Raw genomic sequence first — 13,369 nt, forward strand, 5'->3', positions numbered from 1 at the left:
TCACCACCCAGACGCGTGTGCACACTTAGCCCCTTGGTATTTTTAGGTAGAAGGAAAGGCTGACTTACGGAAAACTATCAACAACACGCAAAGACTTTAAAGATCTTGGTCCCTCTACATGTGCTTTCATAGGTTCTAAAATGAGTCCTCTGAAAGGCTTCCTTTGTCCAGCCTTGACCTTAATAGAAATGTGTTCAAGCAAGAATGAGGTTCCATCTGCACTGGCCTCAGACGTCCTAAAAGCTCACACATCCTCCATCCCCAAATACAAATGGTCTGAAAAAAAGCTGCTCCCAATTTCTTCCACAAGCTGGCTCTTCTGCAAGACACAATACGGTGACGGTCCAATCTGAACCAGGTGCCCATGTACCTGCCACCCATAACACAAGCTCTAGAAATGCCTCCTGCCCTCCCAGGGCCCCTCCTGTGCTCTTGTGTCCCCCAGCACACACACAGCCCTGCTCTCCTCTCTCTCACCTAGGCATGCACACATCTATCTCACCTAGGCGTGCACACACCTATCCATGCACAAAGTACATCCACAGAGCTTATCAGCAGCACCATACGGGTCTTAGGCTGGTCTCCGGTAGATTTGGTCCTTCTCCAACAAACTCAATTTTAAAGAAAACTAAATGGACCACCCTAGCAACGGTCATTAGTTCAGCATCCCCACCACCAGAAACTGCCTGCCTCATTAAAGAGTAAAACAGCAGCTGGTGAGGTTGGGAAGCAGGGTGGTGGGTTTGAAGGATCTTCTGTGTCGGCCTGACTCCCTGCTCTCATTCCAGCCAACCCTGGATTTACATTCCTCATAGTTGGGGTGGGAGCACTGTAACTGCTCAGGAAACAGTCTGGAGAAGCCTGCAGCAGGAGCCGCCTGCTGCATTTGCCGTCCTGGATGGAGGGGCGGGGGGGGGAGGCCTGCACATCTGATCTGTCTGGGAGGGGAGCTGCGGAGATGGGAAATGTTATGTAATTAAACTCTGCTGGCCTGTCCCGCCTGGGGAATGTGAGAGCCATCAACAGTGACCTCTTCCAATCAACTTAATTGGCCCAATCTCGCCAAGAAAAGCAGCAGAATTGGTTTAGTGCCTCATGGAAATAGCTTAGCGCCTGACTATTTATGGCCACTGAACTCAAGGATGGATGGGAGTCTGACTCTGAGCCAGCGGTTCACAGCATGTGCTGACTTCTGGGAGGACTCGGGAGGCTTGAGTGGGTTTCCTGGTCCCTCGTTTTTTTTTGGTCTCCATTTTTGTCTCTGGGGAAAGTGGCTGCACCAACTTGCTGCATTGGGTGTCTGCAAAGATCCAAAACCCATGCCCTCTTCTTACGGGCAGGCTCTTGCCTGCCAAGGACGCGTAGCCCAGAGAAAAACAGACTTTCGTAGTAACCCGGGTTGGCTGGACTTTGCTCTTCTTTTATCCTAACACGCCGAGGACAATGACTATTTTCTCTGTCCTCAGATCACATTTCTTTAGGCATCGTGGCCTGCAGAAAAGGGAAACGTCCGCGTTGGAGAGTTAATAACATTGATTTGTGGACCACCTTTCTTCTGAATAGTTCAAAGACCTGTTATGAAAACAGGTTGCCATCAACAGTAATCTAGACTTGGCTGCCTCCATTTTATGGGTGAGTAAACTGAGGCAGTTATAGAAGGTTCTGTCTGCACCATGGGTGAGCAGTAGACACTCAGCGGGCATTAAGACTGTTTTACCAACTTGCACTGTAAAGAGAAGGAGGCCCAGGACCCATGTCTATAATGGTTCACATCCATGCTAGCGCCTGTATTCAACTCGGCGTCACCTTTGAGAAAAGCTTTGTACCCCTAAACACACCAAGCTTTGACGGGGAGGGAAGCAGAGTGAATTTTCCTTCTCATTGAGTCACAGCAGACAACGCCATTTTACACAGAGGAACAATGGAGGATCAGAGAGATTAGAACATTTTCCTGAGGTCACCCTGCTCCAAAGTGGCAGATCCGGACTAGAACCGAGCCATTCCCAATGGGAAACCTTCCATCTCCACCACGCCATCCTCCAAAATACTGCCGCAAGGTCCTCTGACCAAGGGTCAGACCCTGTATCAACACTCGTACACAGATGAATTTCCCCTACAGATAAGGCAGAACCTCAAAATGGCACAGCCATCATTTCAGGAAATCAAAAGTGTCATGGGTCAAACAGATGAGGTTTATTCCCCCCAAACATATGCCCTCCCACGAATAGACCTAATCAATGAGGTTCCTGGTCAGCAGGTGTGTGCGGCCAAAGCCCACCCCTCCCCCTGCTCTGTCCCAGTTACCTCCCCAGCTCTTGCTGGTATGAACCCAACCAACGTCACATGCCCCTCCCTCCCCAAATGCTTCCTAATAAACCTGCAACCCTTCTTTTATCTGTACGTTTTAAACTTTGATACACATCTGAGCATCCAAGACGATTTTCATCCTTCCTCGGCCACAAAGAATTCCTGCAAAAATATACATTCCACTTCCTCCACCAGAGCCAGCATACACACCCTTCCTGTCCTCCAAGCTAGCCTCCCCCCAATTACTTCACTCCAGACCCACGGCGTGTGTGCATGCACACACGCACGCCCACACACACGTTAGCTTTACACTCACAGCCCAGAAGTCATCAAAGATTAACAAACACTCCCAACCTGCATCTTCCTGGCATCTTCCTGCTCACTGCCTCGCCCCTTCTCCAGCTCCACGTATGAAGCCGCATCCCTGCCATGCTCTCAGAAACTCAGCCCTCCAGTGTATCAGCACCTGCATTCTGACCTGGCTTGCTGCACCCTCCATTCCCAGCCCACACCCCCTACAAGAAACAGTAACAGCCCTCAGCTCCCTTCCCAACACACAAAACTATCCATCACCCCTATCTTTCTGCGCCCTTTTTACAAAACCACAGGTACCTTTCAAATCAGCTTCCCTTTGGCCTCCGAGATCCATAAACATCTCTAGAAACTGAATTATAGCTCTTGAAAAAACCTTGACTAGCACCGAGCTCTCCTCGTTCCTCCTGGCAAAACTGTGGCAGTCCGCTGAGCCCTGGGAAGAAATTGTTCTAGGGCACCGTGCCACGCCCCAGTACCCAGCAATGGGCTGAGCATCCAGTGGGCATTCCATTTCTTATTTCTTAAATAAGAAACCCATTATACAATGTAATATTATGCGCATCCCTGCCACTCGGCATGCAAAACACATTTCTCCACTCACTCAGATCTCACTCCACACATCCCCAGCCGATACCAACACACAGAGGACTTTTCCCCTTAAATGTACATCCCTCATCCTAAGCCTTCTCCAATTCCCTCCCCTCTGGGGAGGTGCAGTGGGGGGAAGGCAAAAACCACCACAGTATCCTTCTCTGCAAATGCCCCATCTCTCCGTAATGCGTCTGAGCCCACACTTTTCTGTTCCCCACATACCCCAATGCCCTCCTGGCCAAATTTCCCAGCACTCACTCATAAAGTTCACACTCTGCTCTTTGCAGATAATCTCCCCGCCCCATCCCTTCGGTAATCCGCAGGCGCCTAGGCTAACCTTCCACACACATCCCCCACACGGGCGCCCTCCCACGCCACACCCACTCCGTGTGTCTGTGCAGGCGCGCACAAGCCATCTGCTGCAACACACCGTACCTCTCCTGCTCCGACACCCTTCGCAGGCACAGATTTCTCATCAGCTACACCTCTGTTCCCACATGCTCTCACCTGCTGCCCGTGCAAGAGAGCCTCAGAAACACACACACCTCCACCTGCACACAGAGCAGGGGGAGCTCCCGCACCCTGGCCGTCCCCCATGCACACCCTCATGCAGACACTTTCCAAAAAACCTCTTTCCCTGACCAAACAGAGCGCCCAGGGGTCCTGATCGCCCTCCACGGGCCGGCAGACCCGTTCACACAGAGCCACAGCCTCCACTTCCAGCTACAAAACAGTCCACACCAGCACAGAGCCGTACACGCTCCTTCCTGCAACCCCGCAGACTCCCTGCTCTCCGCCAGCACCGTTCAGAGCTTGGTTTCTTTTCATCGCCTCCTCTCCCAACGCCAAACCCAGGTCTGAGCGTTTGAGCCCAAGGCAGAGGCGGTTGGATTTGATCCCCTGAATCCCACCCCTCCACCTTCTTTGTGTCGGGGGCGGGAGCGGGGCAGGCTGAGGACATGGGAGAATTTCTCAGTGCCGGGAAAACAGAACCGATTGCAAAGTTCCTTCCCGTTCCAACTTTCTCCATCCTGACATTTGGGACAGAGGGTTTAGATGTGTCTCTGGCTCTCCGTTCTGCGGAGCGGGAGAGGACGTCTCTTCATTAAAGAGCACTTGCGCAGCACCGTCCTTAAGCGACTAGAGTCCCGGGGTGACACCCACCCCCTTTAGCCCGCCCTCCCCCCCCCCACCCCAGCTCCCGCCCCCTGCTCCTCGGCGCACAGAAACAAGTCCAAGACGTGCAGTCGCCAGCTCTCCAGCTCCGAGCTCAGCGCTAGGGCTGCGTCCAGGCAGCTGCCTGCACTGACTCTGAACGTGCCGCCCGCCGCCAGAGGTCGAGACCAGGCTGTCTAGTTCGGTGTTTCCTCCACCTGGAAGCCCCCGGCCACGGATCCAACGAGAGGGATCCTTACTAGTCAGCAGCCCTCACCCGGTGCGGCTCGGGGGTCTCAGTGCTGTGTCTTTGAGGAACGCAGCAGCCAACCCCCGCCAAAGAAGCAGCGTCTCCTCGCCGCGCACCCACTCGCGCCCGAAAGCCACAAGCAGGGTCCCCTCCCCCACCCCAGACCCGCCTTTCCCGAATCTTCAACTCCCGAGCGTTCTAAATTTCCTTGGGAGTGTGAGTCTACGACCCCGAGCTCAGGCTCAGGGGCCACGGAGAAATTTGGTCCTTGGGGGTCCTCTGAAGTCCGACCTAGCTGCGCCGGGCCCCGGGCCTCCCAGCCTCCCGGTACCTCCGATTCCTAGAGCTGGCCCGGAGGAACCGCGAGGATCTCCCCAGGGACCGCCCGGCCCCCGTGCCCGCCGCTCCCGGCGGCGACCCAGACGCGCGGGCCGCGCGCACGGCTCCAGCATCTGCGCAGAGACCCAGGGTGGGGTGGCCGCCGGCCAGGAAGAGCCCGGGGTGCGGGGCTGCTTCCGAGAAAGCTTTGAGCGGAGGCAGGGGGACTCCAGCAGGTAGCCACGCCACGCACGGAGTCTCAACTCCCGAAACTGGGAAGCGACTCTCCGGGGCGGGGGGGCCGGAGCTCCGCGTCCCCTCCCCCCCCAGCCCCCGCCCGGCCCGGGAAGGGGAGGAGAGCGGAGAGCTTGGCGAGGTGGCGAGCGGGGCGCGGGGGGCGCGTGCGGGGAGCGACGGCGGCACCGTCGCCTCCCCGCCGCCCCGGATACGACTGCCACCCCCTTTTGTTACGGGACGCGCGAGGAGCCTTCTCCGCGGGAGTAGACGGCTGCGCTGGTGAGGGGCCGGCGGTTTCCCCGAAGCCCTTTCCTGCCCTTCCGTCGGCCCCCTTTCCCCTCGCCTCCGCCCCCCACCGCCCCATTTCCAATCCTGGTCCCTTAAACCTGATCACTTTCCCAGATATTGGGCGGTTTCTCCAGCAGCCGAGGCACGGGAGGGAGGAGGTGGGGAGGAGTGTCCGTGCGCGGGGGCGGGCGGGTGGCTGTGATCGCACCTCGGCCTGGGCAGGTCCGGGCGCAAACTTCGGGAAGGCACGAGCGGGGGAAAGTGTGGGAGCGCGGCGCGGTGGGGTGAGGGCGGGGTGCGGAGCCCAGGCCGCGCGCAGCTCCCCGGCCCCGAACCTGCCCGCCCAGCGTGCCCGCCTCCCCTTACCGTGGCAGAAGTGACCATGGCATCCGTGTGACTGTTTCCAGGGACGTCGACATGAAGAGAAAGGTGGACGCGAGCTCGGTCATTCAAAGTCTCTCCCACCCCGCCGCCGCCGCCAGGCCCCAGCAGGGGACAAAAACAGGAGAAAGGAGAGGGAAGAAAGTAGTTGCGCCGGGCTCTCTCGGGGGCCTCGCGCGGAGCTGCTACGGTGGGGAGAGGAGCCTTCAACTCTGAGTCCCGTGAACAGAATCTGCGCGGTTATAACCAGCCAACCCGGCCAGATGGCTCCGCGCTCAGCGCCTTAACCCCTTCGGCGCCGCGCCGCCCGCCCCCGCGCCCGGCCGGCCGCGCGAGCCTGCGCCCCAGCGCCCCTCCGGCTGGGGTCGGGGGCCACTGGGGGCACCGGGTCATTTCCCCTGTCCTTTCTTAAAGAAAAATATTCCCAACCTCCAAGTCGGTAGTATGCTTCAGTTTGCCCCTCCATCTCCGATTTAGAGATCCAAGAAAAAACGAAATATTTAACTTTTCACTGCACTTTACACATTCATGCCTTTAGTCTGTCTCACGTGTTCTTCTCCTTGAAAAATCTCTTTTTGATCTTCTTTTTGCTTTTCATTTAAGGTTTTTCTTTACAAAGCAGAAGGGCCTTTCTTGCCCCTTGCCTCGGGAGGCTTGGGTCGAATGTGCAAACTCCTCCGAACCTTCGACCCTTTCGGCTCCAGATCTCTCCCCACCCGCTACCAAGAGCACCCGTCCGTCCTTCCCTCTCCCCACCACCGGAGCACGCCCCGGGACCCCGTTCCCAGGCTGCCCGCCGCTCCGGGACCAGCACCCAAGGCGCTGCAGGCGGTCCAGGCGGATCAAGCCATAGAGGTATGGGGTCGGGGTGGGGGGGCACGGGTCGGGGGGGTTGGGGAGGGCGGGTGTGTGTGCGCGCTTGTGTGTTTGTGCGAGCGTGAGCGTGGAAGGGAGAGGGTGATGAATCGGAGCCTCCCGCCCCAGGCAGCCTTCAACTTCTCCTAAGCCCCATCCAAATGAGGGTCGGGCCCTGCAGCCGAGCGCCCTCCCAGCACCCACCAGTCTGCACGCGGGGACAGCGCGGGAAGCAGAAAGGCAAGCGACAGACCAACCTTTCTAAGCGCTCCGAAAGGAGTGACGTCCACTTCCCCACCCTTAGATTATTCGAGGAAAGGCCGGGGAATGCAGGGGGCAAAATCTCTTATTTTGAGATAACTTTAGCCGCCCATTAGACCCCGCTTGGGGTGAGCTCGGTCTCTCTAAATTTACCCTAGTTAATGCATTTTGCTTTCGCCCATTTGCCATCAAGAGAAGTCGGGGGGGGGGATGTCACTGAGGGGTCAATGAGAAATCCAGAGCCTCGGAACGGAGCTTTGCCCTCCTGTCCTCCTCCTACCCGCTCCCCGGGTCGTGGCGTGGGGGGATCTCATCTCCGATCCCCTCCCCCCGACTTCTCCCTCCCTGCCACCTCAGTCACCCCTAACCCCGTCTCTTTCCAGGACCTTTGGACGTGCGCGCGCTTGGGGGAGGGGTGTGAGTAGGTATCCCTTCTCCCCGCGGCCCTGCCGTTCCGGGCGTCTAATAAGCAGTTTAGTTGGCGTCCAAGTACAAAAACATCCAAATTCCCTTGACTTGTTTGAGAATTTAGTCAAACACCAAGAAATAAGGGCACCGCACCTACCAGATCAGGCCGAACCCGACGCAGAGAGGAGGCTGCCGGTCCGAGGGGAGGTGGGAAGGGATGGGGAGGCTGGGGGCTGCGTACTAGGTAGATTGTACCTGCCTCATCATTATCCTGGCTGCTGGAGATTGCCACATGGAAAACGGCCAGAAGCGCCTACTGAGGCCCAGGGGCGGCCCGTGGTCCCTGGGGAGAGTAGGGTCCTCCTTCCGTGCCGCCCTCGCGCCAAAAGGTTCAGGTCCTCCTCCGGGCCAGATTAAGCTGCAGAGATGTCCCCTCTACCCGGAGCACGGCACCATGAAGGTCTGGATTGGGCGTGCTCTGCTGGGTCCCGGTTTTCTCGCTCTGCTCTGGCCCGCCCCCCTGCCCTCCCCCACTGCCCGCACTTGCGCCCCAATCCCCCCACCCCCACCCCCGCTGCCGCGAAGTCAAAGGCGGGATTCAGGCCCACTGGCCACGTTCTAGGGGCTCTTCTCTGGAGCTCCAGGTCCTCAGGTAACCCAAAGACTGCAAGGAAAGAGGGGGGTTGGCTCCCGCTGCAGCGAGGAATGGGTTAAAAACCTGTCCCGGCTGATCTGCCTGCTGCTCTACGGTCACCAGCACGATGGAGGGAGGAGGGGAAGGGAGAGGGGCAAACTTAAATGTGAAAAAAGTCAGAAGGAAAAAAAAAAAAGAAGAAGACGACGAGGCAGCGTGGAGTTTAAGACCGATTTGCTCTGCAGATGCCAGGCGCTGACTGGCTCTCTCGTTTTGCCAGGACCTAGGCGATCCCAGGAAAAGTTTGTGCCTTTCCCAGCTCGAGGGGGTTTTGTCCTGAGCTGGTGGGTCTGTCTTTGAGTGCAATCAACACGCCTTGTAATATGAGAGGTGACACCTTAATCTTGCCAAATATGCGTGGTGCCTTGGGGGGGAGGGGGGGAGAGGGGGAGAGAAGGGAGGGAGGGGCTGAGAGAGGAGAGCGGAAGAGGAGAGAACAGGCAGAGGCCGAAAGATGCCCTTTGCTCACTTTTTCCCAAATGGAGAGCCACCGGCCCTTTCCTTTGTGGAAGGCCCTTTTCAAACAATCTTCCTGGAGCAGGCAAACTGCCGTTTCCTTACTGCTATCCTTTCTAGTTCAGAGCTAAGTGTCCTCTTCCCCCCTCTAGAGACTGATATCCAGGTCCTCCCTCTGGCTTCCAAGAGAGTGACCAGGTGATGGAGAAATAGCGTGGCCAGAAAAAGGAATAGAAAGATAGAGTAAAAGATTATTGCATATAATATGAAATCGTTTTAGAACTGCGGAGCATTGTGACTTCTAAGCAAATCCATTTTTCGAAATAAAGACAGATCTGAGTGCTGCAGACTGCTAAAGCAAAGAACAGAGCTAGGAAGTAAGCTGGGGAGTTCATGCCCCAAAGGCGGTGCTGGGTCCGGGGGCAATCCATCCAGAACTAGGTCTTTTGGGATCCCTTTCTCCAAGTTGAGCCCGTGGTCGCAGCCTGGGCCTTGGCCGTCCATCTGTTGACTGTATTTTTAGGTTGCTGAACTGTCTTTTGCTCCTGGCTGCATCTGGGTGTCAGGCCCTCCTCCTGAAAGCGGCTTGTGAGAGCGGGGACTGGATCTGGTGTTTGGAGGTCCGCTTTAAAACTCTCTCCTAAAACAAATTTCTAGAGCAAGCCTCCTGCCCACCCTTCTCTTTTGCAACAGCGCCACTCTGTGGTTGAAACACTGAATAGAAACAGAATGAAAACGTTGGCCTGAAGTGTGCCTTTCCCTTGTAAAAAGCAGCACTTACGGCCTTGATGTTGTTAAGTGGACTGTGTATTGGCGAGGTGGGATGCCCAGCGTGTGGTCTTGTGCTCTAGCTGCCTGTGGTTAATTCACTGTGACATGTTGACCCAGGAAATAAGAGAATTGGGCCGAGTGGCCTCCAGGGACCCTTTCCTCTGTGACCCTTTGTGGCAAAGACAAGTGGTGTGATTTTCCCCATGATCAGCTAGCTAGCCTTGAACATTTGTCTTCTCTCATTGTCTTTTGTTTTGTTTTGTTTTGTTTGTTTGTTTTTCCTCCTGCCTTGGAGATGGCTCCTCCACACCTCATCTGATCCTCAAATATTTGCAGGTTGCATCTTCTGCGGCTGGAGGGCACTGCAGAGAATTTGGCAGGATGCCCGTGACTCCTTTCTTGGGCCCTACCCTGTCCCTCCCCACCCCAACTCACTCAGACTGCTGCTTTGCCAAGGGAGCCTGAAAGTCTGTTTTGTGAAACAATTAAGCGAATGCAAAAGGTGTTTGCACAGGGAATGAGAATTTAAGGGTCAGGGAAGACCGTGCACTCCCTTTGCTCCTGGCACTCAAAAGATTCCCCGTGGGCTTCCCTGGTGGCACAGTGGTTGAGAGTCCGCCTACCGATGCAGGGGACACGGGTTCATGCCCCGGTCCGGGAGGATCCCACGTGCCGCAGAGCGGCTGGGCCCGTGAGCCATGGCCGCTGAGCCTGCGCGTCCGGAACCTACGCTCCGCAACGGGAGAGGCCACAACAGTGAGAGGCCCGCGTACTGCAAAAAAAAAAAAAAAAAAAAAAAAAAAATTCCCCGCTGCCCACCCATTACTGCACAGGTCCTAACCACAGCGTTATTAACATCACACCCATGTGAACATCACGCCTGTTAGCAACCCTGCCCAAAGGCCCTGAAGAGTCCTGTGTGAGGCATTACTCTTTTTTTGCAAAGTAGGTGCAGCTGTCCACAGAAGCCGTGTGCCCAGGTCTTCCCTAAAATTTCTATCTTGAGAAAGTGCGGCTTTGCTGTTATCAGCACTGGTGTCTGGCAGAGCGGGGATCCCAGAGATCATGTTCTCTGAGCCTCTGTGTCCTCACCCCGCATCGAATAGTTGAGGAAACCGAGGCTCCAGCCTGACAATGACTCTCCCCACGGAAATAGAAAAAGCCTGGTAACAGATCAAGAGCTATGATTCATTGAAAGAGGGGATTTTGGACTCATCCAAACCCAGGTTTCATGCGGCCTTCTTCACTTCACAGCTGTGTGTCTCTGGGCAGGTGCTGAGCTTCTCAGTTCCAGCCTCATAGGAGTGTTATGAGGATCTAAGGAACTTATTTATTTAAAACACTCAGCACAGTGTCTGGTACCATGGAAGCCCCAGCTCCCGATCTTATGGTGCTTGCACTGAAATCCTGCCACCCCACTGGTGGCGGATCAGCCTTTAGAAAGACGGTCCTGTTTTTCGTAAGTTGTCTTTAAACATTTCATTAAGGTAACTCCATGGGTATATATATTCTCCCCTTTGTACAAAGACATAAAGAAATCAGCAGAATGAAGTAGTGGACATATTTAGAATTTTAATAGCTTCTTAATATGGACCTCAATGAGCATGGAAGACATAGCTGAAGAATTTAAAAATCTCATCTTATTCATTCTTTGCCTCTAAAACAGAATCACCTCAGCGTTTTAAAGGAAATTCCAGTGTCCTTTAACTCTCAACAGCTTGCCTAGGATGTTCTCGGTTTGTTGTTCTTGCTAATTACGTTCTAGAGCTTACACTGAACAATATAATGAGTTACACTGAACAATAATTGATCAACTCATTTTGTGAAATAGCATGCAGATTCATAATTATGCTTCAAAAAATTACCCAGAATAATAGAGAGAAGGTATGGATTCCTACCACACAGGTGGATATAAAAATCATAATAAAGTCTCCTATTTCACCAGTCATGACATGAATTCCTCACCATCCTATAAATTAGCTTTACGTTGCACCAAACTCCACGCATAAAAAAAATTGACATGAAGGTTTCCTAGGTAACTAATGCACTTCCAGAGGGCCTAGGCCTCAGGAGACAAAGGGGGCAGGGAAGGGGGTGGGGGCAGGGAAATGAAGAAAGAGAAAAAAAAACCTTCGATGAGACCCATGTGACATAAACAAAATATTTCATGGGTAAGAACTCATAAGGTTTTATTAGCTGGATTTGACATAGCTATGGCCCTGCCGTTAATTCCATCTTCAGACGATAAAATACTCGCTAGACTATCCCCCTCATCACGTGAGCCAGCATCTTCTGGTCCAGGTGCAGAGTTACAGATGCTGAGAGTAACTGTTCATCTGCTGAGCTATGCCCACTCACCAGCCAGCTGTTTCTTGAGCCCTCCAAGGGGTATTTAGACATCACCAAATGCTGGAAGTGAAAAACAGGGTCAATTTGGATGTTTCAGGAGATGGAGATGCATATGGAACAGTATAGACTCTGAGCCCCTTGGAGCAGGGCTGTGAGCCTCAGGGGAAGGCTGGGGTCCACGGGTTGAATGGACAGGGTCCATGTCCGATTTCCAAACCTCCAGCCTGGTGGTCTTTTCACTGCTGCTTCATCTGGGGAAGGGTCTGGATGCTAAAGAACCCATGAATGCTTAGGAGGACATGGAAGGTTGTAGGAGGAGCTTAGGTTTCCATTTATGCTGAAAAATGTTGGTTCATCCTGAAAGACATACAATCCAGGGAATCCAGGAACAACAGAGAGAAAGCAACACTGTCACTGACTTTGTGAGCTCAGGGAGTTCACTGAACTTTTCAGCTTCTTGGTTTTACCATGTGTACAAGGGCCTTGGCCTCACTTTCTTGTATAATGGGGAATAGAAATAAGAAAATTTAAAAAACACACTGACTGGGGTACAGTGGAAGTTTTATATTATCTGCTCTCTTCCACCTTCAGTAGTTTGAGTGACAGTGACACTCCAGCTGGTTCCAAGCCACAACCAGGTGACTTCTCTGTGCAAAGCTTGGCGAGTTGCTGATTCCTGTGGCTGTAGTGTTCCTACCCATTACTACAGCATAGAGTGAAGCTTGCCTTTTGCACTTTCCGTGGCTTGCTGGCAAAAGGGCACAAAATACAGGTTCTTGTCTAGAAAGGCGACTAGAAAACCAGAGCCCTTTCCATCACACGATCCCTTCCACTGGGTGTTGAAGTCATCTGGGGATTTCCCTCTGGTTGGGGACTGGAATGGGATTAGGAATTAGACAAGTCTTCTGGCCACACCCTTCATTTACTATGCTTACTGGGTAGTCAGGGGTGGGGAAAGTCTAGGAGGCAAATCTGTAGCAATCCAAAGGTACAACTTCCCCAAGGATTTAAGACTAAGTAGGGCAGGAACCCAGGTCTCCTTACTCTTAATTAGGAGCCCCGTCTGGTCCAGCCATGAGTATGACAGCGACATACAATAAAATGTCCTATGAGTACTCTCTTCCTGTACATCTCTCCTCAGAATTCCAGGCTGGGTGACCCAGCAAAGGTCACCTCATCCATTCTCCCACCCCCAAGACCAATCATCATTCACCACCGAAAGGACAGGCTCAAAATGTGCAGGATGGGGTGGGGGGCAAGGAAGGTTCATCCTGTTGTCCAAGTCTCCTTGAAAACATTCTTCTCTCCAGCAGTCTACAAAACCAAGGACAGGGAACTAATCACTGAGCCCTTTCCTTTGAAGACCTTGTGCCCAGACTTCCCATGAAACACTCAGAAGGGATGTTAGCAGTTCTTGGGGGCCAAGGAAAGCCGAGTTCAAGTTAAAATAAGCTTACAAACCACTTCTCTCCTCAACACACACAAACATATACAGACACACCCCTGCGGGCACGCATCCGATGCGTTGCTGTATTTACCAGTCCATTCACGGTAAGGTCTGCCCCTGTTCCCACCCTGAGAGCAGGCTTCCCTCAGGACCCCATTCAGAATGCAAGTAATGCTCCAGCCACAAAGAATACCCAAACTGGGGTCTCATAGAACCATAAACTCCCAGCGCAGGGAGAAATGTAGCAGGTGGGAACCTTCTTTACAGATTGTCATCATCACCATCA

General features: G+C 53.8%; 1 protein-coding gene across 2 annotated transcripts in view; it reads right to left on the bottom strand.

Moving 5' to 3' along the window:
• Positions 1–7,660, bottom strand: part of NTF3 (neurotrophin 3) — a gene marked incomplete at its 5' end in the record, with an annotated part of 66,698 nt that extends 59,038 nt beyond the window's left edge. The window contains one exon of one of the 2 annotated variants that reach the window (XM_082636287.1): positions 7,622–7,660. In XM_082636287.1, the coding sequence (XP_082492413.1) occupies positions 7,622–7,660 (39 nt within the window). Of the gene's footprint in view, positions 1–5,827; positions 6,014–7,621 lie in introns of those variants that run through there. The other variant, XM_082636288.1, reaches the window with a different exon arrangement.
• Between the last annotated feature and the right edge of the window lie 5,709 nt (positions 7,661–13,369).

This window comes from Mesoplodon mirus, assembly GCF_964341445.2.
Source record: "Mesoplodon mirus genome assembly, chromosome: 11".
Lineage (NCBI taxonomy): Eukaryota > Metazoa > Chordata > Mammalia > Artiodactyla > Ziphiidae > Mesoplodon > Mesoplodon mirus.